At 41.6% G+C, this 24,488-nt stretch overlaps 1 protein-coding gene across 1 annotated transcript in view; it reads right to left on the bottom strand.

Annotated features, from left to right (window-relative positions):
- Positions 1 to 2,308: 2,308 nt before the first annotated feature.
- Positions 2,309 to 24,488, bottom strand: part of large1 (LARGE xylosyl- and glucuronyltransferase 1) — a 126,501-nt gene continuing 104,321 nt past the window's right edge. The window contains exons 8-16 of the mRNA XM_061077494.1: positions 22,950 to 23,054; positions 20,669 to 20,781; positions 17,337 to 17,462; positions 15,628 to 15,783; positions 12,010 to 12,173; positions 8,703 to 8,981; positions 8,140 to 8,286; positions 6,207 to 6,402; positions 2,309 to 2,570 (exon numbers count right to left, since the gene is read on the bottom strand). Of these exons, the coding sequence (XP_060933477.1) occupies positions 2,373 to 2,570; positions 6,207 to 6,402; positions 8,140 to 8,286; positions 8,703 to 8,981; positions 12,010 to 12,173; positions 15,628 to 15,783; positions 17,337 to 17,462; positions 20,669 to 20,781; positions 22,950 to 23,054 (1,484 nt within the window). The 3' untranslated portion in view covers positions 2,309 to 2,372. The remainder of the gene's footprint in view (positions 2,571 to 6,206; positions 6,403 to 8,139; positions 8,287 to 8,702; positions 8,982 to 12,009; positions 12,174 to 15,627; positions 15,784 to 17,336; positions 17,463 to 20,668; positions 20,782 to 22,949; positions 23,055 to 24,488) is intronic.

The following is a 24,488-nucleotide window of genomic DNA, read 5'->3' as shown; positions in this document are numbered from 1 at the left end:
CAGTCCTCAGATGCAGATTGGGGTAAGGTTGATTGGAGATTCCAAATTAACTGTAGGTGTGAATGGTTGCTGTGCGATACACCGCTGAAGTGTTCAGGATGGATGGATGCATTTTTTGGACCGGATCGCGAATTGCATTATATTTGTAATGATTATATTTCTTAAAGATTAGAGTGGGAAGACATGTGTGAGCGGATTCGATTGCTTTTTTGAGAAAATGTATTAATATATAAAAAACTCTGCTTCCATCTACTCGCTTCAGTGTCACTACCTCAGTAGCTGATGTGCGGAAGTTAAATCTACGGAGCTGCTGGGGCATCAGGCGCTCAGTGTAACCTCTAAATGTTCTGTGTGGGTGAGGCAGTGTGACTGGACTCCTGTTCCGCTGGGAAAACCAGAACAGATTCTAATCCTATTTGGATCTTTACTTGATCATTTAAAACCCTGCATCGTTTTTTCTTTCTATTATAAACTTGTCAGAGTTTCTTATCTCAACCAAGGAGGTTATATTTTCATTTCATGTGTCTGTTAGTGAGCAGGATTACAGAAAAACGAATGGACAGATTACCACATGTGTAGTGGAAGGGTATGGTTCAGGAAATGTCACTGCGGTTCCAAGAATTTATTTCCATTTTTTATTACATTCTTACATTCGAGACTTGAAAGATTTCCTTTGATGTCGCAGAGAATTATGTGTGAAAAACATTCAGACATTCAGTTTGTGAATTTTCTTATGGATCCAATAAAAAATCTGAATCTAGTGGATTTGAAGATGAGGGCTAGACACTGTTTAACTATCAGCAACGTGTATCTGAGGAGCGTAATGTGGCATTAGTTTTAAGGATTGTTTTAATTGATTGGGATTAAAGGATTGCTGGGCCGTGGGTTAAAAGTCATGTGCTCTACTGAGTGCAATTTTATTTTTCCTGTAAGTGTTGGACTTATTTCTCAATACTTTGTCCAATAACTCGCTTTATTTTTTTTATTAATTATCATTCATATTTTTTTCCCTGTCTATAGGCAAATTAAGAAAAACTTCTTCAACCAGGCGTTGTCCTTTTGACCAATAGAACCACTGTGTTTGAACATAGACAGGTTATGAGCCTATTTTTTCTCTGTGATGTCGTCAAACTAGAGGCCAGAGTGAGAAAGAAATAGACCGAGTGAGAGAGAGAGATAGTGGATCTCCAGTGGAGTTTCGGAGTTTCACTTCTTCTTCCTGACGCCCCCCCCCCCCCGGCATAATTTCCTCCAGACAGTAAGTAGAGACTCTACCCCTCCCTGCTCCACCCAGGAGGACGGTAAACACACTGATAACGATTCTGATTCTTGGAAAGAAAAGTAAACTGTGACCTCAGTGACTGGTGCTCCGCTGCGTAGTGCTCAGTGTGGCGGGGGGGGGGGGGGGGCTTCACGAACCGACAGCAATCTGTGTGCAGATCGCCCTGGCATCAATTAAAAATACAGTGGGAAAAAAGCCCTCTGCACCAACTGCTGTCAGATTCTGTTAATTGTAACAAAACACTGGAAACACTTGCAAGCAGCACAGTCAGGCTAACGTGGAGATACCCTTAATATCAACCGCGTGGACGACCTCCTGCCATCCTTGCACTTAACTTCCCTTGTTATACAAGGAGGAGGATTTATTCTGATCGGTATCAGCTATGGAACAAATTAGACAGCAGCAGATGGCCGGCGGACTGGCTGCTCGACTCAATATCTGAGCACGTGTCATTCGTCAGGAGGAGATTTTCCAAATCTGTGTGGACGTGTTTACTGCTTTGTCTTATCTCTGCCGCTCGCCGGCGGTTTGCATTTGAGTCAGGGTGCACTGTCAGTCAGACCGCAGCAGCATTTTGTTACTTCATGGCACTTGGAAGGCATTCCTCTTTGCAGCGTGCAAACAGAATGTTAAGCTCCCGACGCTTCACATCTTCAGCTCTCCTTAAGCTTTTTGCCAAGCACCACCCTGAAGGGACACACACACAAACAGTAACACCTTTCATCTACCTGCATGTACACACACACTCTCTCACACACACACACACACACACACACACACGTACATAACGTTACACATAGCTCACAACTTTGTCACTGCTCTTACAAATATGGCAAGGCATTAAATGTCCTCTGTCCTTTGCCTGTCGTCAGACACAGTTCCACATCTGGAGCCCAGGGCCCATACAGCCGGGGCCCACATTCAGCTGGTCCAACCCCTTGCAGTCCCACGCCGAGGGTCAGTTTCTTGTAGTCCCTCATGCCATCATACCCCCCCGCCCCCCTCCCAACACCCCATTCCCTCCACCACACCCCCAGGCTCTGGAGTGTGTTCAGCAGTTCACCGGGGGTCTGAGGGTCAGCAGCGGTGGCTAGCTGTTGTTCTCGGCCGTCATGTACTTAAGGGCGGCGAAGCCGTAGCGCCGCGACATGTTCTGCTGGAACTCCTCCTTCAGGGTCTTGAGACAGACCCGGTACTGCTTATTGGAGCGGAACTTGGTGATGTCGAAGCTGGGTGCATGAGGCATGTGGATCATGTAAGCATTGGGCAGAACCACAAACTCGTACTCCTGCAGCGAGAGAAGAGCAAGAAGAACTGTTGAGTAACAAACATTTACAGCCCTTTTAATAAAAAGAGCACACACGTGGCATCAGGCCTATCAGAACTGGGGAGTATTTCATTGGAAAAAGAGCAAAGGACAACGCTGGAGGCTTTTCTCCATGTGAAATATGTTATTACTCTTCTCCTGACCGACTTCGACACCTGTGATAAACAGTGATAGACGGGTGATTCAGCCTTTCACCTGAAGTATTTTTCCCCTTTTCCCAAAAAGTTTCCAAAGAAGGCTTCCCAGATGGGTCTGCCTAACAAACCATCTGGTGCGTCAGGTTATATTATCAAAGACAAAACTGCACATTTATTGTCTAACAAATGAAAATCAAGTCAACCTTGGGCAGTTAAGTACACATAAGGGTTGTGCATTACCTGTTGTTGTCTTACCTCTTCCTAGATGATCAATTAGTTATTGTGACTCATGTGAGCTACTGTTGGCAAACTTTATATATTGCTGTATAAAGGCCTTCTTCTGATATGTCAGAGAGAATCATTACTTCTGCACCATCATCATGCAAGAAGGGATGTTCTGAACATTGCTTTTCTACAATAAAAAACAGTCAGTATGCATCCACATTCACCAGTAGTAAAACTATCGTATTGTAGGTTAGATTATGTAATGCAGTACTTCTCACTCAGTTTTAATCTCAATGCTGCAAATCACTTTAATCACGAGTCTGTCACTGGGTCAGAGTTTGAGGCTAGAATCACTGATCTATAAACATCCGTCTCATAGTTTGATCTACATCTTTCACTGCTGCTGCCAGCAGCACTTTGTCTTCAGCTAAATAAATATATTTAAACATTTAATCTAACAAACAGAAGGCGTTCAGCACTTCAACATCCATTAAAGAAATTAAAGTCTGCTAAATAATGCGGTCTAGTAGACTATGCTGAATTAAATGTCACACTCTTCCACTGGTGCTGTTGTTATTTTCAATGGACGAGCTTTGACCGAAAAGTGAATTGTCTCAGGTTTAGAGTATTCACCAAAACAGCACTGATAAACCCCTTTGTTTTTCTCCAGGAGGAAACAGCATCAGTAACAGCAGCATCTGCCTGTCCTGAGGGGGATGCAGGCAGTGGATGTGGGGCAGCTGAGGCTGACGTGGAGCACAGTGGGAGCGATGTTTACAGATGTGAGGGAGGGAGCCGAAAGAGGCATGAGGAGGGAGGAGACTGCTTCAACTGCGTCCTTAAATCAAGCCTTCCCAGCAATCCTGAGGACACTCAGCCAAGCAGCCAGAACTGTATAGGACTAATTTGTATTTGAACTACAGTACATTTATAATATATATTTACAGCTGGTGCAGGTGCATCAAACTCACTATTACAAGCCTCTCTGCATGACACACTCATTTCTTTCCATGAGGTAACTTGTTGCAGCAATCCAAAGACAGAGAATTGTTTTAAGAGCCAGTTCTGTAAGGGATAGGCAGAGTCGCTCAGGATGTGGTTGCCAACATTCACTCCACCGGTGATTCTGGTGTGAGCTGCCACTGCTGGCGAGCTCCCCCACAACGAGGACATCCACAAAGCATCATGCTAACTCCCAGGCAGTCACGGAAAACCTGTTCCAGTAGAGTCCCATTCCAGCTACAACACCATGAAGGATGATAGAGCACAAGCCTTTACAGTTGATATAGTCACAGTGGTAGTTCTGATGTGCCAATAAGGGGTTCTGTGGTCCATCAGTGGCATCAATAGACTGTTGGAGCCCCCACCTGTTTCTAGTATAGGCAGCTATGTCGTTAAACTTTTACTGGACTGGGATAGAAATGTATTCAAATGTACCACCAACGTCCCCACAGCCGCAGTGAACTCATTGGAGCAGCACTTCTTGGATACACGCCATTGTTTGTGTGTGTGTGCAGCGTTGAAGATGATATCCTGATAGATTTATGTGTCATCACTTCTGTAACCATGGCACATGGACCGAATACTGTTTGCCTGGTACCAGTGAGTACCAGTCGAGTGTATGTGGTGGAATAAACACCATAACTGACATTTCTGAGCCAGTTTGTGGACTTTTCTGTGACTGCTCTTTACTCTTACGCTGCTTTAGGATAATGATGGATAATGAGGCTACTTGATTAAAATTAAGAACCTCCCATGAATTACAAAGAGTAAAAGCATGAACTAATTCATACAATTTATAACCTAATAACCGCTTCAGTAGCGGTTTTACATTTTTATTATGTTAAAGATGGGAAAAGAAAAGTACAAAAAAAAATCAACCTGAACACAAGGAGATAGAACCACTGTTAATTTCTGCATTCGCTGCATATTTTTACCGATCCACACACCAGTAACTGTAGTGCACATTACATCTGTGTGTTCTCCTGCTCAGGAAAGGTGCAAGGGTTCAGTTATGATGTAACTTTGTTGAACGAGTACCAGTGATCGTGCCCACAGTCAAACACAGCTTAGTTTGAGGGCAGTGGAGGAGTTACACAACACACAGCTGGTGCAAAGGCCTGTTGGCTCTCTTCTCTACTCATCCCACTCATCTCAGTAGAAACGAGTGGAGAATGGCTGCTGATGGAAAAGACTAATGAGAGCAGAGTTTTTGGGCTCAAACACCAAAACAACGAGCTGGAAGAACCTGAAGAGCTCATCTGACCGGACAGGAAGGGCAGAGTTGATGATAACTGATTTTATATTTTCTCTTTAAAGTGGTTAGTTATATAGATACAGGTCTTATTTTGAGGAACCAGCATTCTTATGAATCAGAATCCAATATATTAAATATCACGTTGTCGAGGCTAGTGAGGCTGTGAGGCACGATCAGGGACTCCTTCATAATAAGATGGCATTTAATTGAATAGGTTATGAACAATTAAGCCAAACCTGGCCTTAGGCCGTTTAATAAAGCCTTGATAATACCACCTAATTTTAGATGCGACTTTTCCACAAGGGCACTGCGGATCAGAGTATGAGGTAGTTTTATTCCTGATTGTTCGAGTTATTATGTTTTTGGCCCAGTCTGATTTCATTTGAGCTATTTTGGTGCATTACCAGATTTTAGCGCTTCACTTGGCAGGTACAATGTTCTTTTGCTTTTACAAATGATGGCTAAAATAAAGACAAGAAATGAGTTCTGCAATAAACGGGAGTGATTCTTTAAAATGGTATTCAATGACTTGGGGACAAGGACTCTGTTTATATTTGTAAGGATTTTCATCTTTCTTCCAAAGCCAGAAAACAAAGACACCAGAAGTGCTTCCTGTGATGTAAATCCAGCATAAAGCTGATAGATTAACATTTAGAGAACACATTTTAGGTGGCCAGAGAGCATCCTATGTGTCTTTGGACAAGAACATATATTTACTGGAGCAGAAAGAAACTGGAGGCGAGCCATTGGCTGGATTTCTTGTCTTTTGTAAAACGTTAGTAAACTTACTAACATACCTGCCATAATTTGTTCATCAATCACGTTTCTGTGGGGAGTTTTATTTTTCATGATGGTCTGAATTCTTATTTTCTGAGCTTATGAAATGTTTTCCTAGAAATCTGGTTATATTATCACTATCACAAGAAAAAACAACACATTTATGCGTAATACAGATAGATAAGAGTTGGGTACAGTTACCTGCGCATCCAATTCCATGATGTGAGCCACCTTGTTCCAGCCGAAGCCCACAAAGCGGCGGTCGTACTCGGGACTGTCCCGCCTTACCATGACGTAGGGCTCGAAGTCCGCCTCCCACTGCACCCTGTAGGGCGTGGTGGCAGTCCGCCATTTGGCAAAGTTAGTCGGTGCGTGGCCTTTGGTCCACACATGATACCTGGCAGGAGAGAAGAGGAAAGGTTCTGACTATTGTTGGAGATGGTGTGAACTTTGCTGTTAAGATTGTTAGGTACCATATCAGTTATGAACCTGTCTTTATATCATGGGAACTCTTAAAAATGTAGACTCTATTTGAAGACTTTACCTTACAAGGCATAGCAAATGATTTTTGATGGGAAAAGTTGTGTGTCTATTGTAACAACCACCCCCAATATAAAAATGTTTTAATGGACTGGCAGACATTGCATGGGTTTACAAAGAAATTCACATAATCTATCTAACAATTTCAGAAATCTCTGTCTGTATGTGACTTGCATATTTCGAAAAAAGTTCATTTGATAAGCATGTTCACAACCTGTTCACGATAACTGCACTGGCAAATTATTCTACAGTTTGGGGTTCTATGTACCAAGTCAAGATTCCCTAAACTTTGGAATAAACAGATGACCAGCTCTTTATGCAGCGGTGGTGGTGCAGCTTCACGATTCCGTGGGAAGAGAGAAAGCTACAACCAGCATTACCACAGGCGTAGCAAACAGCCCATTTAAAACAGGCATGTTTAGAACGGGTGCTGCACTTAAGCAGTGGACAAGCGAGCAGTCTGAGTTAATGAGAGCTAATGACAGATTGTAAATTTACAACAACATTTTAGCGAACTGTAGATATAAAACAAAACCATGAGACTGTATCAAGTTCAACTACCTGTCACAGACTGATTAAAGTAATCAAGCAGACAGGACTTAGGAGTTATTTCACACCATAGAGCAGCGTGAAGTGAGTGTTCACTCTGGATGGCAAAAAAAAGGACTGCTTTTTATAATGAGAACCACCGCCCTGGTCTGCCAGTCCTACATAGAACACTGAAGTGATGTGTCGGCCAAAGCAGGCCAACAGTGTCCAGAGCCTTCAGCATCTCAGAGCAAATCTCATCCACTCCTGGAGCTTTGCCACAGAGGCACTTCTTAACTACCTCAGAGACCTTTGCCTGAGATATGCATAAGACTAACCCTGAGTCTTCAAAATTTGCCTCCGCCACAGAGGACACGTTGGTTGGTTTTAGAAATTCCTCAAAGTGTTCCTTCTACCATCAAATTATATCCCGAATCAGCAGCTCTACTCCCCTGCTGAAAGCAGCCTGAGTGAGCCCTGCTTTCCTTCCACGAGCTGCTGGATAATCTGCCCAGACTTCCCTGAACTGGCCCCACAGCCAGGTCTATGACCGCCACAGCAGGTATCTGCCAACCAGGCATCCCTTTGCAGCTTGACTCGCCTTGGCTTCCCGCACAACCTGGGTCCATAAGGTGCCTTGGTAGTTGCCAGAATGTAGAACACAGCAACCTTCCAATGATCGTACTCTAGTAAATGTCTTAAAATTGCATTTAATTAAAACCTGTTTTGTAATTGCCTGTTTTTCATGCATGTGCTGTCAGTAGCATTCCAAATGTCTTACTGTCCATCACTTTTAAATTATTATACACAATTTGCTCTTTGTGCTTTATCTATTGATAATTCAGCATAAGTGCAAATGAGTCTGTCTCAGTATGGCCCTGAGGGTTAAATTAATACTTGAGTTAATGAATGAAGCAAAAACATGAATCAATATTATTGAGCACTGATTTTTGCAACCCCTATTACGTACTAGGAAGAATGTAAAGAGCTGCTGCAGTTCTGTTGAAACTAAAATTGTATGATTTTGAGCATTGTTGGCTACAAAAAAACAGAAAAGTGGTTTTACCTGAAGGTGAAGAGTGTACCCATATCGAGCTGAGACAGCAGCTCAGCCTTAGATTTGGGGTAGGACAGGCGATATCGCAGCGTCTCAAAGGCTGGAACCACCAGAGCTTTCTTGTTGTTGGCCATGTCCAGCTGCACCACTGACTTCCTGTTAACACACACACATGAATAAATTGTAATCTTACTGCATGGCCAATAGTTCAAAAAACTAGAACTAGTGCTTTGCGGTTGTACACCTCCACCAACCAGTGAAGTTGCAAGTGAACTCTTAAGTCATGACCGAATGTGCTTTGTGTTGTTGGAACCTTTTATCACCAAATATCTAATCATTACATCCTTGAGTCCAAGTAGACAACTTGACAAAATTCCCTCAAAGTATTCCTGAGATGAGTCTGATGAGAATTGGATGCATAGACGGCCAAACCGAAAGCAAAATGCCTCCAGCCGTACCTTTCACCAGCATGGAGTCCTTATGTTTAGTTGTATAAATGTGCATCGATGAGAAAAACCTATTTTGAATACCATCATGACCTATTGTTCAACACGTTTTCTTCTCCCTCTTACCTGAGATATTCGTAGAGGCCATACATGGGTAGGAAGTCGATGTCTGAAAGGAACATGTAGGGTGTGTTGACCTGCCGCATGGCCACGTTACGCAGGAGGTTGACTGGGTAGAACTGTCCCTCTTTGTAGACGATGTGGTAACCTACGTTCCCTCGGCTCATCAGCACTTCAGAGCCCTGAGCATAACGCAGGAACTGCTGGGCCTCGGCATCGGACAGGTACAGGGCCAGGCTGATGGGGCCTTCCCAGTGTTTACAGATGGCCTCCAACATCTGGAGCCTGCAGCAGACAGGACAGAGGGTAAGTGACTTCACAAAAAAATGCATTCCTATCCTCCACTATGCAATGGATCAGAGTCACGTTCTTCCCATTTCTGTTTTTGGGTCAGGATGTGAGATAATAATGTTTGTGCAAAACAACTTGGGGAAAAATGATGCTAAAAGGATATTAAGTTAAAACCAATACCAACCAAGGGTATATATAAATGTTCAATACACTACACTATATAGACAGATCTTGGTTTGTTTTAACATGTACTGAGCTTCAATTTAAAGGCCTGTGCATTAATTAAAACAAATAATCATTTGAATGCACAAATTTGCCTTTTGCAAATTGCAAAATTGGCAATATAAAAAATGTATGTGTTAGAAATAAACTCTTTGATTTAATTTATTTTGTGAAAAAAAGGGAATAATAAATTACTAAGCTTGTTAAACTTGCAAAACAGAGTACTGATATTTATTATATGTTTCTTACATTAAAGACATTTTCAGAAAGCCTGCCTTCAAGGAATACTTGGCTTTTGTTGAAGAACCAATATTTTATAACTGTTTTGGTGAGTCTGGCACTCAATGTTAATATTCAATAGACATCTAAAGTATTTACTGAGACCAATACTATCTTTCTGTATTTAAGATTCTGAAGTGTCTACGGCATAATTTGTAAAACCATGTTTTGTTAATCAATTCTTTCCAAACTACAGTTTATATGGTATCTATTATCTATCGGAAGGTGAGATTGTGTTATTTGCTCAGTGTCTGACACTGATTTGGATCTGCAATAGGCCCGCGGTGGCTCCGGGCCCTCCACGGGCCTCATTAAAACAAGATAAAGTCTATAGTCAGCTAGCAGCCCCTAGAGGCAGCCATGTTTATGAAACATACACCACAATAATATATTGCAGAGCAGAAGACACAACAAACTGACAATATTAAATAGGGGCTTCATTATGTTTGTCCTGTGGGTGATTTAAAAAACTATTTAAATATAAATGTTTATCACCCTGGGAGCATGAACGAATTCACATTACATAATTATCGTGTTTTGTGGTTTTCCATTGTGTGGCACATCAGAAATGCTTGTGGGATGCCTGTAATAAAAAGTGCTCATCCTCAAAGGAACATGTGCCAAACGAATTTCAATCAAACTGAACCTCAGCAGAACATAATTTGGAAAGGAGAGCCAAAGTTATTAGTCCGTCCCTTCACTTGAATGAAAAGCATTTTATTCTGTTGATTTCATGATTTAATGTGAGGAAAGTTACAGTTTCCACAGATGAGCAATGCATTTTCTCTATATTATTTAGATTAAGTGATCCCAATGAGGAATCGAGTTATTGCAAATATGCAGTTTGAAAAAGTGAGAAAACATTCTTATGAGAAAAACAAACACTGAAGACAAGATTTAAGGATATTGCATTGAAATGACCTTAATATGAAACACATCTGATGGATTCAGTGCTGGTCGTCTCAAAACTCCGGCATTATCTTTACTATTGGATAACGTAGAGTATAGAGCAAGAAACTGTCCCATTCTAAATCATACACATCATATTATAAGGTGCTTCAGTCCGACATAAGACTGAGATTGAGATCCAGTGCTTACTTATTGATGTATTCAGTGGCATGACGACCGATCCACAGGTCACAAAAGCATCATGGGAATTTTACCATACCAAGAAAATTCCCATGGTGTCTTTGTGGGACCAGTGGCCATGTATCACTGTTGATCCTTTAGGGGCCAAAATGGAGTAAGTTGTCATATTGTGCGGCGAGGAAAAATAACAAAGTGACCCAAGGACTTCACTTAAAAGATACTTGGACATGTTTTGCTTCAATACATGTATTTAAGAGGAATTGCATGTTTGCAGAAAAACACAATGCTCCCTGCAAAATTTGCCTTTAATCCTCCTGCCCACTGTTAGCAATGCAACAAACAGCACAATTTGTATATAAATAGCAGATTAATGTCTCTGCACCTTCACATATAACACAAAGCACTTTATTAAATTTGACATTGGCCTGTTCCAAATTCACTAAAAGCCCATCATTGTATTTCTATTCAGATATCGGAGATTTGTCAATAGGCCTTATTGTGTCTCAGCATGGAGTTAGTAGAACAGTGACATCCATTCTCCTTTATGCTTTGTACATGACCCCCCCTTACATGAAATATAAACCTGAATACTTGCATGTGAACACTTTGAGCCCGAGGCACTTTCATATGTGTGTGCATGTGCATGGAAACAGCTGTAAAGGATTATTATTCATGGATGCATGTCTGGTAAAAGCAGCACCACGAAGAGCAAATTCCGTCCCAGTCATCTGTATCGCCTCCCCCATTCACTGCACAGACTACTAGCTATGTGATGAGTCTTGAAATTGAATATAAAGGCATGAACTTTCCCAAGTTCCTCTAACTGGGTGAGCAGTCAGCTTTGAAGGTGGGGGAAGTATTTGTGTCCCAAATGATAAGAGGGAGCTACAGACTCTGAGAAGCCCCTGGACCTGAAGTACTGTTTTATCCATTGTATATTTCCCATTTTCTTTTCAAAAGGGTTCCTACACACAGAGACACAAGAGCTAGGGATACTGTAACCATGCTCCAGCTTTATGCTATTTCAACTCTGTCCCTGAGAGATCCTTGGTCGTTAGTAAGGTATGGTGGAAGGCTCCAATTCTTACAAAATCCATGAGGTAACTCCATAGCAAGTTAGCAACTATGGAGAGAAAGCGAGTCAGGGGTGTGGATGAAAATGTTTCGTCATTGCAATAATGATAAAACAACAAGTAGTTGCTAAACTAGTCCAAAGTGGCCTAGAATCTGAAAGTGAACTTGTTGTGGCAGTTTAAAACTATTTAATTACTTTTAGGTTTGTCTGTTTGTTTGTTACTTAGCAGGATTACGGAACAACTGCTGAACTGATAACCATGAAACCTGGTGGTAGGATTAGGTATATTCTATAAAAGTCGTACTGATATATGAATATTTATGACTAAGAGCACTTATTTGAGCAGTCTGACATTACCTGTCCATGGAGAGCTGAGCGACAAGAGTGACGTCAGTATTGTCAGAGCTGGGTTCGTACTCATAGTGGAGGAAGTACAGGTGGGTTCGGTGGACGGTGAATCGCTCTCGGCGAAATTCGTAGCAAGGATCGTCTTCGTCCAGCTCGGACAGAGTCTTCTGGAGCTGCAGGGAGAAAAGGATAGGGACAGGAGTGAGGCAGTATATGGGCCAGGGGGAAGCCCCTGAAGATGCTTTTTGCTGCATCAGCAACATGCAGTGCCACTGCCTCTCTGCCTGGGTATATTCTGCACCCTGATCAAAAGCACAAAAAATCTGCTTAAACAGAAACGTCATTAATCATTTCACAAGTAGAAAACTGCACCGGGCTTAATGATGTTTCAGTGTGCTGTTTGGCTAATCCCACTATTTTAGCTCACATTTTCAAGGAGTTAAGTCTTGAGACTGTTCACTACAGGTACAAGCTGCCACATAAGGAAGGTTTGTAGATGGCATCATATCCACCTGTAGGTCTATTTATGTTGCTTGTTTTTGAACAGCTGGAACTGACAACATAAATATCCCCAACAGTTTAAATCACTGTGCTAAAACTTTGAGATAAAAATGTCCATGTCCTAATCTGATTTGACATGGCATGGAAGAGCAAGACTAATGTGGTGTGTGACCTAGACAAGCAGAATGAAAGTTGGAAATAGACAGCCCACACACACTCACACTCAGATGATATTTTTAATTGAAGATCTTATATACTGTATGTAATCTAGAAATGAACTTGGGCCCATTACAGGTCAAGACATAAACAAAGCTTGGTCATGACAAAGATAAATCATCAGTGTTCTTCATCTCTAGGATACCTGAATGAACAGGTATTCATATGCATTCCACATAAAGACAGAAACTATTAAATAGATGTCTTACTTTTGGATAGACTTATTTTTTGAAAAGAGAGTCGCTAGGAAGTCTGGTGAGGTGATATAAAGAGTTACAAAAGGCTTATACAGAGCTGGTTGCGGTGGTTGATTGGTCACTTTCCCTTGGAGAGGTCTGGCGTATGAATCACATTTTACTTATTGATTTAGTAGACTCATTATTTTCTTTATTATTATATTTAAGTGTTTCACTAGGAAGCCTGCACGTCAAACTCCCTGCTGAGTGAGGAGCGGATGTGAGGAGCTGAATGCACAGTTTGAATCACCTGGTACACAGAGAGACAACTGAGCATAATTTAAATGGGTGCAAGTCACCACCATAATCAGTTACTCTATATATACTCACCTAGTTTCCTAGAGCCTCCCTTTTTAAATTAAAGTACATTCCTTGTTAAGGATGTAGGAATCGAATCCTACATAAGTTCATTTTAAGGGTATTAATAATGTTATGCAAATAATATGCATATAATGTGTAGATATAATCAAATTCAGTGTTCAACTCAACTTTCGACTTTCTGATGAAATGTCCCAGACAAACAGTGATGGAGGATTGCAAAAGGGATGTGTTAATAGAGCAACACATCAACTAATGTATTATGGATGTCAGCATTCTGTTCGGGTCTATCTGACTTGATTTTAATTTAAGTGGAGATGAGCTCAAACACACTGGAATCGCTGCAGCTCAGCAGAGCACAGTTGAGCGGTGCTGTGGGGAGAGTTAGACAGAAGTGCTTAAAAAGGCTGTCAGCGGAGGACTTGGTGTGTGGCGTTGCTCTGCTGTGAACGGCGTGTGATTCGCCGAGCTGCGGAGAGTGACTGGGCTCCAGTGGCACTGAGGCCCTGAAGGAGCCCGGTCTGCAATGTGCCGGCAGAGCCAATCCCTCTGTGACTTCATTAGTCTAATAATCACGTTAATGGGATTTAAATCGCTGCTCAAACTCTGAAAAATTGAGTGGGCAAACAATTTCCTGAGTTAAGGACACATTGGAATTGACTGTTGGCGAGAAAAAAAAAAATCCTGGCACATCACGATGGAAATCTATAATTTGATTAACTGACCACAGAGCTGACACTTGAATAATTTTGACACCCCATTGAGTCTTGTCCTGTAAAAACCTAACTCCTGGCCATGTGTTACCTTTAGCAGGTCAGGGACTGAGGAGGTGCAGAGAATGATCAACCTGTATTTTAAAAACATACAACAGAGTCTGCAGATTGCACTTAACATTTCTCCTTAACCTGTTCTGAATGGACAACTCACACTACCTGCCTGTTCCCTCTCTAGACACTCATGGTGTTCATACTTAGAGCTCTGTGTAGACATCTCCCCTTAACCTGGACGCATTAGAGCAAACCTCACTGTTGCAGCAGATGTAGGTTGTCAGCGTTACACATGAGTTAGCATCTGTTCAGTCCACACTGACTGACTGACAGCGGCAGGACTGTTGCTGTCTTCAGAGCCAGCTGTTCTTTTGTCAGGGCAGCTTAGGACGAGCTGAAGGAACAGCAGCTGTCTTCACCAACGTGGCTGTTACAGAACTTTTAAGTTCCTTTTGACCATAAGGAGGAGGCAATACCCTGGCCTTGTCTGCTGGACATTAACAGAAGAAGAAATCAAAACAATACAAACTGGGTCTATTCCTCAATGTGTTCCAGGCTAACCAAGCTGATGATTGCCATATATCTCTATGGGTTAACATTTCAGACACAGCTTACACGACATGAGAATGTGAATGAGAACATACACTTCCTCTTATACAGAGGGGATGTCAGTTGAGCAGTCAAGGCAGTCCTTCATCATGGCACATTCATTTACATAATGCTGCCAAAAGCATCCCAGACGAACTCAGTGATCAGATCTCAAACTCTTTCTCAATACATCTTTGGTGAGTTCTCACCAGTCCACGTGTAATGAAATCACCCTAGACTTTCAAAGGACACGTATTTGGCCTTTAGTTTTTCCCCCTTAATGTGTTGTATAGGTTTTGGTGTTTGTTAATGTTCTTCAAAGTTTAGAAGTCTAAAGTCTGAGATAACGGGAGCTCCTCTCCTCCACAGAAAACACTGCCATGAAGCTCCTGAAACACATTGTCAGGTGGCCAGCGGATACTTCTGCAGTACCGTGATGTCCCTTAACAAAGCCAGTGGAGTGTAGGTCCACATTTCCTACATGCAATGAGGGACCAATCCCAATAGAGTGGGTGAGCTGGCCAATCAGAGCATACTGGGCTTCATCGCAATGGGGGTCTTAGAGCGAAACATTTTTTCAGACAGAGGCTGAATAGAGGAGCTGCAACAATGGACAGGAAAGTGATGTGTTTTTTAAGCTTCAGAGCTTGACAACTTTTTCAAGTAATAACTCAATGGAAAGTTATGAATATGAGCATATGCCATGTCAGGCCATATTGTGGAGTCTAAATCGCCTCAAGAACCAGTGCCCAATTATTAAAGCTGTTCAAATTCTTAAAAACTAAATCCTATACCAATAAACAGCACAAAGAAATTCCCTTATTCCTTGATACATCTGGGATTCAACAATGCTCAGCAAGTGGGTGCGGTGATAGTTCGATTTGACAGCTATATTTTTATACTCTGATGCAGCTGCCTGGATGCTAGTTTCCCACCACCTGTACTTATCTTCATCACTAAATAAACCCCACCACCAGAACTAGAGAAGCAGCTCCACCTACGTTCTCACTGTTGTGGTCGGCCTCGCTGGGACAGCCAAACAGCTCTCGCCGCAGCAGGTTGCCATCGTACTCCAGAAAGGTCAGATAAAGGTTCCGGAAAAACTCTACGTGCTTGTTCTTTACCCGCAGCTTCTTGGGGGAGTTCCAGTGGATCACCTGTTTAGAAGAACCACAGAGTAAAGGAGGGTTGTGTTTATATCATCGTGCTCAGCATTTTAAATATTTAAACATAGGAAACACTCTCAGTCTAAAAATGTTATTTGCAGGTACTTCCACATAATACAATGATGAGTAAATCATTATGACCACCACTATTTAATATGCTGTTTGGTCCTTTCTAAGCGGCTCTGACCTGCTGTCACATGGTGTCCTACAAGTTCTGTAACGCATTCACACAAAAAAGCAAAGGTTCACATCACGTTACTTCCGTGAGTTTGGCTGCAAAGGACTACTGGCTAAAGCGACTACAATTGCTGCTTTAAACCTGTAGTGGAAACGTCGGAGGGGAGGCAGTGCTGTCATGTGTGATTTCAAAAGACCAACTGAAGGCGAACAGGAAGGAAAACACAGCAAAGGGAAGTTTTCTCCAGGAGCTGTGTCTGGGGGACTGACATTTCGAGGGCTACCTGAGAATGACCAGTGGCTAATTTTTGGGCCAGTGAGGACATGTCTCTCCTGAGTGTCAATCTCAACAATGATTGGCTTTCATGATGTTTCATGATTTGAATGACAAATTTCGTGTCTTTCCGTCCGTCTCGTTGCATCATTTACTTGGCCCTGCACAAGTGACTTGATATTTATACACGTTTTTGCATTGTATGTAATCTCTTTGCACAAAAAAGGTTGCTTCGCGTTTTTAGCGATTCACACCATGAATCGCTAAATGGAGCCGCCAAGGATCAGGATTGTTCCAGCACATCCCTCAACCCCTTGTAGGTACTCACAGCAACTGATTGGGTGCACAGATGCCTTCCCGTTTATGTCATGTAGGCATTGTCAAAGTCCTGCAGGTGTCTACAACTTACATTTCTCCTGCATTCTACACATTCACTTCTGGAACCAATTGTTTACAATATTCTGTATCCCAGACCTCTACATTGTTCCCTTCATGTGTGAGTGGTGATTCTCATGTGTTATCGACATAGATGCTTAAAACGCCACTTTATCTCCTTTCATTTGTTAAACATTAATTGCCACCTTAACTTCTTTCTGTGCTTACACAGAGTGCTTACACAGAGTGCTTACACCTCAATTGCCCCTGAAGACTGGAGAAAACTTTGTTTCTTTACAAGGTTTACAAAATCCATAAAGTGTTTAAAAGTAAAATCAAATACCAGAGTGTGGGCCTTGAGAGTCTGATTAATGCAGGTCAGGTCTTTTATAATCTTGTGGGGCCGGATCTATCTCCACAGTGCTGGGTCAACACTAGAGATTGGTCTGGGTGAACCCCTAATCACTTTGCTCTAAGGGAGCAATGCTTTAGTGTCTATTCCTTTCCCTTCAAAGAAAACGCCACAAATAAAAAGGTAAAAAACATGTTTTGTTTTCGTTTCCGAAAAGGGTTAACACGGCAGAAGCAGGGACACAGGGGAGGAGGATGCTGGGTGAATGACATGCTTATACCTGGAGCCTACGTCGGTTGACTCAGATTGGGTTTATTGTGTCTGAACTGACTGAGTGGATTCACGGCGGGGACAGCAGGGCCTCACCTTCAGGTCTGAAACATCCTTGTAGCACTTCTCAGAGCGCGTGTGATCGGACAGCTGCACGTTCCAGAAGCACGGCAGCTGGTGAACCAGGAACGGGTTCTGTTTGATCACAGCGTTGAAGATGTCCTGCACACACACACACAAAACACACACTGAGCCTCATGCTTTGCCCTATGTTTCATCATCTACAGCAAACACCACGGTTTATTTGAAGTGCACATGAAGCTGAATTTGATCTTACTTGGATGTTTGCATCGAGTTTTGGCTATAGACCAATTTAACCAGTACAGTAAAACAATGTCGGTCAAAAACTATTTATTTTTAACAAACGCTTTCCTCAAATTATAGGAGAGTATGACCAACATGTTTTTAATACTTTATTATAATCATTGTTTTAAATTATTCTTGTGATATGGTACTTTTGTATAATTTCCGTGCAGAGTGCGGTAATGCATCTTAAATCACTTCTTTTATTTATCTAGTTGACGGCCTACATGGAAGCACACTGGATGATCAGAGCTCCTTTTTTCCCCTTCAGCCCAAAATATCTGAAGTCTTGCTCAGAAGTCGACCTGTTGCACCAAGAAGGAACATTTAGTCTCTGTCTGTCTTGTTTTCTGCTATTACCGGTTCTTTGAAGAACAATCCCCCACCTAAATCTTCCTCTGGATGTTCCCTACAGAAATAAATCACATGCTATTCTGAGGTATCAGCTTCTCTCAAACTAGAAACAGTATTTGATAAATGAATCCTGCTTCTGTAGGATTCGCTGCTCTGAGGCGGACAACACCGCTGTGCAAATGCTGAGTGAGCAGTGACAGCACAGAGAAGGTGTATATTGATTACTTGATTTACTGACAACAGTTGCATTCCCTGAGAGCGGAGTGACGTGGACATTTCGTGCCGGTGAACAGTATCTTTTCTACTGACCTCACAATGGAAGGGAATGACACCTGTAACCATGGTAACTGTGCTCATTTGCAGTCACTCTGTGTCTTCTTTGTGGTGGTTGAGAGTCTCTTTGTGGTCCAGTTAAGTGTCTCTGTGGTTGTTATGGGACTGAGGGCGAGCGATTATGTTCTTCTTTGGTAAGTTTATTACCAGTTATTTTGTGTCTCCTTATGGTCAGTTTGTCTTTGTAACTCTTTTATGACTCTGCGGTCTTTTTTTTTCTGACTTTATCATCATTCCTGTCTCGTTGTATTCATATATATATAGAATAGTTTTAAACTTTACAATCTCTGGAATTAAAAATATATATTTTATGTATTTGGCTGCATAGCATGAGATTGTACTGTGAGCTTTTAGAGGCCATTAAAATACCTTTTGATGGATGAAAAACTTTGTCATCCCCACTGACATTAGGGGTGAGAAGAATGATCACCAAATTGATGGCTTCGAATTAAATGAAACTATTCTCCCCAGATGTGAGGCCAGTTTAACACTACTGACCCTGTGTTTTGTATCTCTCCAGATGTTCAAGGTGTTATTCTTAATTTATCTGTCATTACAACCCGTAAGGCTGCACACTTGAAGTAGCTGTGAGTGGATGCACTTGTGTTACAATGGAGACACATTTTAGCAATTAGAGGTTTTGAAGGTTCACAAGACACATTCCACTCCCGTAATGGGAGGCATAAAACCTCTATAGCCACATAATGAAGGCTGTGATAAAGAGGGATGATAGTCCATTGGAAGAGCTCATACAGCAGAAGGAATGATGAAACAATTTCCAAAGCCCTGCTCATTTTCCAAACTGCATACCTTGCAGGACCTTGCTTAATGAAGGTTGAATTAAAATATCATAAATGCACCTGTAATCAAGATGAGCTCTGCGATAATAGAAACCCTTCGCTGAGCTTTCAGATTATGACCTTTACTTTGTTAGGAAGACTGCACAAGCTAAGGTATGACTTATTATTAGATGTTAGATTTTTTTATTGATTAAATTAACATTGCTGTAGGTACCTCTCAAAACACAAAATAAACCTCCACCAGCAATTTACTGGAGTACAAATATTTTAAAGCCCTGTTCAGACCTGGAATTCACATCTGCCTTGAGGGACCCCATCACAGGTAGACAGCTCTACATATGTCAGCTCACACCTGTCATTAGGGTTTGGCTGTGTCCGAAATCACCCGGTCATTAACTAACCCCGACTTCACCATAAGGGATCTTCTATTCTGAGCACAATAAAGTGAGCTCATCAGAAAAAAAAAAAAAAGCTTTCTGCCACTATTCTGTACATTTTCTCTGCACCGGTATTTATCCCAGGATTATGATGTACAACAACGTCAGCTGGTGGTAAACCCCAAAATAGTAACATTAGCATTAATACCTTTAGGTAAAATCCATGTTGAATGATCATCTTTAAATGTAGAAATAAACTTGTTCGCTGCAGTTTGTGCTGTGATGAGCTGCTGTGCTCATATTTACATTTGTCGACAGGTCATGCTGTTTCCTCTCATCTCTCTGCCGCGAGCGCGATGCAGCTTGGTATATATTGCTCGGTAAGTGACCCTCCGTTATACACCATTATTCATGATGTATTATGTAAAATAATGATTGCATTATATAGGGAATAAAACGTTTCACTTAATATTCGGACACCACTACAAACTGGCGAACTCACTGTATGGCGGACCATATGGCGATAAGTGAGTGACTTTGGGACACAGCCTATGTCTCCACATGTGATCAGATGTCACTTCCTTGCTCTATATGTAAATAAACATGTGCATCATTTCTGTCTGCAAAAACTAAATAATAATTGAAAGGGTTGTTAACCTTTTGAAACATGGCGGGGACCATGGAAGTTCATCTTTTGTTGGATGATGTAAATTAAGTATTGTAATTTTAGAACACATCTGAGGAAAACGTATATTCCAGCATTTACTGTATGACATTACCTAACTGCTAGCTTGGTAATTGTAAGCATGTGTGGCTTCCAGACAATGACAGGTATGTTAAAATTAGCATCCACATTGCTGTTGCACAGCAGTGGTGTTCTCAAGACTTAGGGCTTTGTTATACATTTTATATATTGTTTTATTTTGGATGAATAAAGACACTAAATTAAAATCTATCCGTCCCTTACACATGTAACAACTGAAAGCAACACCTACAAGAACAAACCATCTTAAAATTACTGTTGTTATCCCCATTTGTGTGATTTAATGAACAAAGATGAATAAACAGCACAGGTTATCCGAGTCTAACTTGTCTGCCAGAGCTGGCTCCGGTACAGGCGTTGTTGTGATTTGTGCGTGTGAAACAGCAACTTCTGCCAAAAGGTGACAAATTCGCCCATGTGAGGTGTGAGGATTTTTACCTGGTCTGCCAGCGAGGTGGATAACATGCTCATAAGTTCTCTCTCTGCAGTCAGCCTCCACATCTGCTCCCATCTGAGCTTCCGTAGCCGATCCAGGAGAAGCAAAATCACCCCTGGAAGCACGCATAAACATTATGCAAACACACACACACAGACACACACACAAGCAGACAGAGATACGGTAGCTTAAGAAACAGAGAGATTAGTATCTTGCTGCCTGGTAAAGGTGATAAATTCCCATCATGAGGCTCTGAATCACAGTCTTATATTTTCTGAGATAAAGCTGTCGATTTTAAGCTTGCCGACAGACTGGCACTGGGTGGAGTAAACATGTTCAAATCCTCCTGGAAACACAAATTATTCTCAGAGGCTCATGTGCTTTTCACCGCTCGACTCCCCCTCCCACCCCCCCACCCCCCCTCCTGCACCTGCCACAAACAGGAAGATTCAAAAACAAAATCTTCTAAGTTCCTTCGCTGACAAATCTTTTTTCCCCAGTCGTCTCGAATAACATCCAGCAGCCAGTGTTCTGAAGACAGACTCGTGAATCATTTTTGGGCATCGGTGCAACCTAACTATGTTTCACACCCTGCCGTTGCCCCCGTATGTTGCTACGGTCACTGCCACAAAGCCGACCAACCGCAGCTGAAGTGGAGGTTCTCCTGTCAAATTGCTGTTCTGCCTAAAAGCAACACGCGCCTTTCTGTCCCTGAGATTTGCTTTTCAGTCACACTCACGGGAGGCTGAAGAGCGGAGCACTGAACCTTTACAGCACGGACGTGTCCAGGGGAGTTTTACACTGCACCCACTGAAATTCACAACGCAGTGGGCCACACTGTTTGTTCTGGGTTATATTCAATATAATATAATATAATATGTAATGGAATCCAATCCATTGCACTATCAGAAGCTCTGAGGCTCTGTGAATTATACCCTGCACCTTACTGAAAATGTGTTTTCATACAACTTTTAACAACCCGGTTGGATGCCGGCAAATTCCATCATGACTGTGTCCTGCTTCACTGCACACTCACTGTTATTTATTTAGAACAGGGAGACTGAGTTCTTTGAGCTTAAGTTTCCCTCAAATTATCTCGGATGGTGTAACACACCAACACAATCACCGTGTGAGCTTACCCATAATACAGATATAAAGCATGACAACTGTCACAGTTTTTAGTGGGAAATATGTGTAAAAGTATCAAACAAAGTTTACGTAATCTTATAGAAACACATATTGTAAAGTGTTTGTGATAGTCACTCAAGGAACTGTTTATTGACACAGTGGCCAAACAGTGCTTCTTCAGTACAAACCAGAAAAGCACTCAAGAGCCTCACTCGAGCTGCACGCTGTCTCCAACATTCAATATATGCTACAAAGTTTTAACTTTTAAGTTCATTTTGTCAGTTGTATTCTGTAGCTATTACTATCAATAGTGGAGAGAAGCATGTATATTTTTATGTATACAACATGCAGCTGAATTAAAGAGCATTTTAATCGTATTTGTAGGTATATGTGCTTTTAATGGCTTTTCCATGCTCTAGCATTAGGCTAAATTTAAGTTACAATAAAATGACACAATCAAGTGGTGATTTTGGTTCATAACTTCTGATGGAAAGAAAATTGTACCAATTTTCTCTTTGTAAAGATGCATTACAAAGGCACACACCTAAATCCTTGTTCTATTCTGTAATTTTGGTTTCTAATTTAGTATATTATTCTTTTATTTTTGAATCTGTCTTATATTCATCCTTATACAATGTTTAAGTCGTTACCACTTTTATACGGGTTTGCAGGTATACCGATTTTTACTGTTAGATATATGAGACTGTTTCCATTGTTTGTATGGACCTAAAGAAAATAAATAAATAAAGGAAAGCTATATATTTTTGTTAAATATGGAAGTCCAGAATTTTAGTTTTTTAGTTTTGCTTTTGGACAACAACAACTCCGGGAGTTTTCGCTGTTTTTTAAAGCTTCTTCTCAGAGGATTATGAGAGTTATTTCACTGTGTTATTTCATAAAGTGTGATAACAAGATATTATTCATCACATCTGTATTAAATTCATTAACAAGCTACATGCATATCAACTTTCAGCATTTGTACACATTTACAAGTGAGTTTCACACTTGGAAGCTGACAGCTGCTCTGGTAAAAATAGACCAGATGTGTTACGACACACTAGAGTGTCTACACAGGAAGAACAATGACTCCAGCAGCAATGAGCACAAACAGACTATTAATGTCTCTATGCCAGCGCCATGTCATCAGGAACTTACCGGTGTTGAAGCCTCTGCCCAGAGCCGGCCATGGCCGATGGTTTTTCCACAGGTTCCCAAGGTACCAGTCACTCTGGTTCTCCACCAGACCCAGAACCTGCTGACCTGAAATACAGCAAACACATCATCACAGCTTGTTCCCACTTAAACTTTATTCACTCAACTTTCTTTTTTATTTAGCAAATATTTAGATATAAGTCAATATTCATTCATTCTGACGTTACTTGTGTCCTTAAGGTTTTAGGCTTATTGGCTTGGTTTTCAAATTTTTCTTTCCTTTCAGGGCATACCATTTCATCAATGACATTCTTTTCATTCTCCTCTACTTGCGCTGCACTTGTTAAAGTACTGTCTGGGGCTCTGTGTGTGTCCACACAGAAGTAGTACAGGTACGATAGTGAGTTGTAGACCAGAGCCCGAAACATAAAATAAATAAATGTCCAACAATAAAAATGTCCTTTGAGCCATTATGTACCCTGTGTGGACGGATTGATTTGATCAAAATAGGAGCGTGTCTGTTCTTACGTTGTTCACTGACGGCTGACTGAGAAACAAAGCAGCAGAGAAGAAAGCCTAAAGTTTCCTTTGATCCTTACTCGAAGGTGTCAAATGATTCCGCAGACTAAAGCCTGGCTAATGCTGCTGCAGAGGATCAATGCAGAGCCTATGCAAGTGGCCTGCACTTTGCAGTTACACCATCAAAACACAAGTTACACAAAACACATCACTTCAGTTGGAGCTAATAAATGTTCTGAAGTCGCTGCAATGCAGAAAAGAGGGACGACGCCAGTAGATGATGTGCATGAACACCGAACTGATGGAGGCAGAAGGCGGGTGAATTTTCATGGACAACAAGCTGACCAATCACAGTTGGTCTGCATCGCCATGACGCCTAGTTAAATGTCTAGATAAGGGCATGTCGAGCTACAGCGTAGGTCACAGGGCTACTTACATGGCAACTACACATGTGCTGTAGCTATGGCAACAGCATTGATTTGAAACAGAAAAGATACCTAAACAGTAACAATTGTGTTTTCTGATTTACAAAGCCGCTACAGAAAGCCAAGCACACGTTTCAAGGAGAGGAGCGACTGTTACTTCATAGCTGTAAACATAGGCCTGTGTCGGCACATGTGATGTACAACAGTCAGATACTGACCACAGCAACACTCAATATCACAGTCATGATATTTTAGGATAGCAGCTTTAAAAACAAATCTATTTTTGACACTTGTTGCTATGGTGGTTTAGTTGCAGACAAGAAGGCAATTGAGTCACGATGTGCTGATGACCTGCAGTTCTGTGCAGTTTGCAGATCATCAGCAGATCATCAGAGAAGATCGTATTAGACACTTCAGGCTTAACTAGTTCAACACCGAGCCAGAAGAAACACAATCCTCGCAAAGAACAGGCTTTTATGTCTGAGTCATCAGCAAACTTGGAGTGCACACCTCACAAATGGCATACAAGTGGCATGGGAGAAGGCGGAAATTGAATTTAACACTCCGCTCTTATGATTTTGGATTTTTCGGGCCACTA

This window comes from Limanda limanda, chromosome 1 (assembly GCF_963576545.1).
Source record: "Limanda limanda chromosome 1, fLimLim1.1, whole genome shotgun sequence".
NCBI classification, from domain to species: domain Eukaryota; kingdom Metazoa; phylum Chordata; class Actinopteri; order Pleuronectiformes; family Pleuronectidae; genus Limanda; species Limanda limanda.
This window is presented reverse-complemented; position numbering and strand designations above follow the sequence as displayed.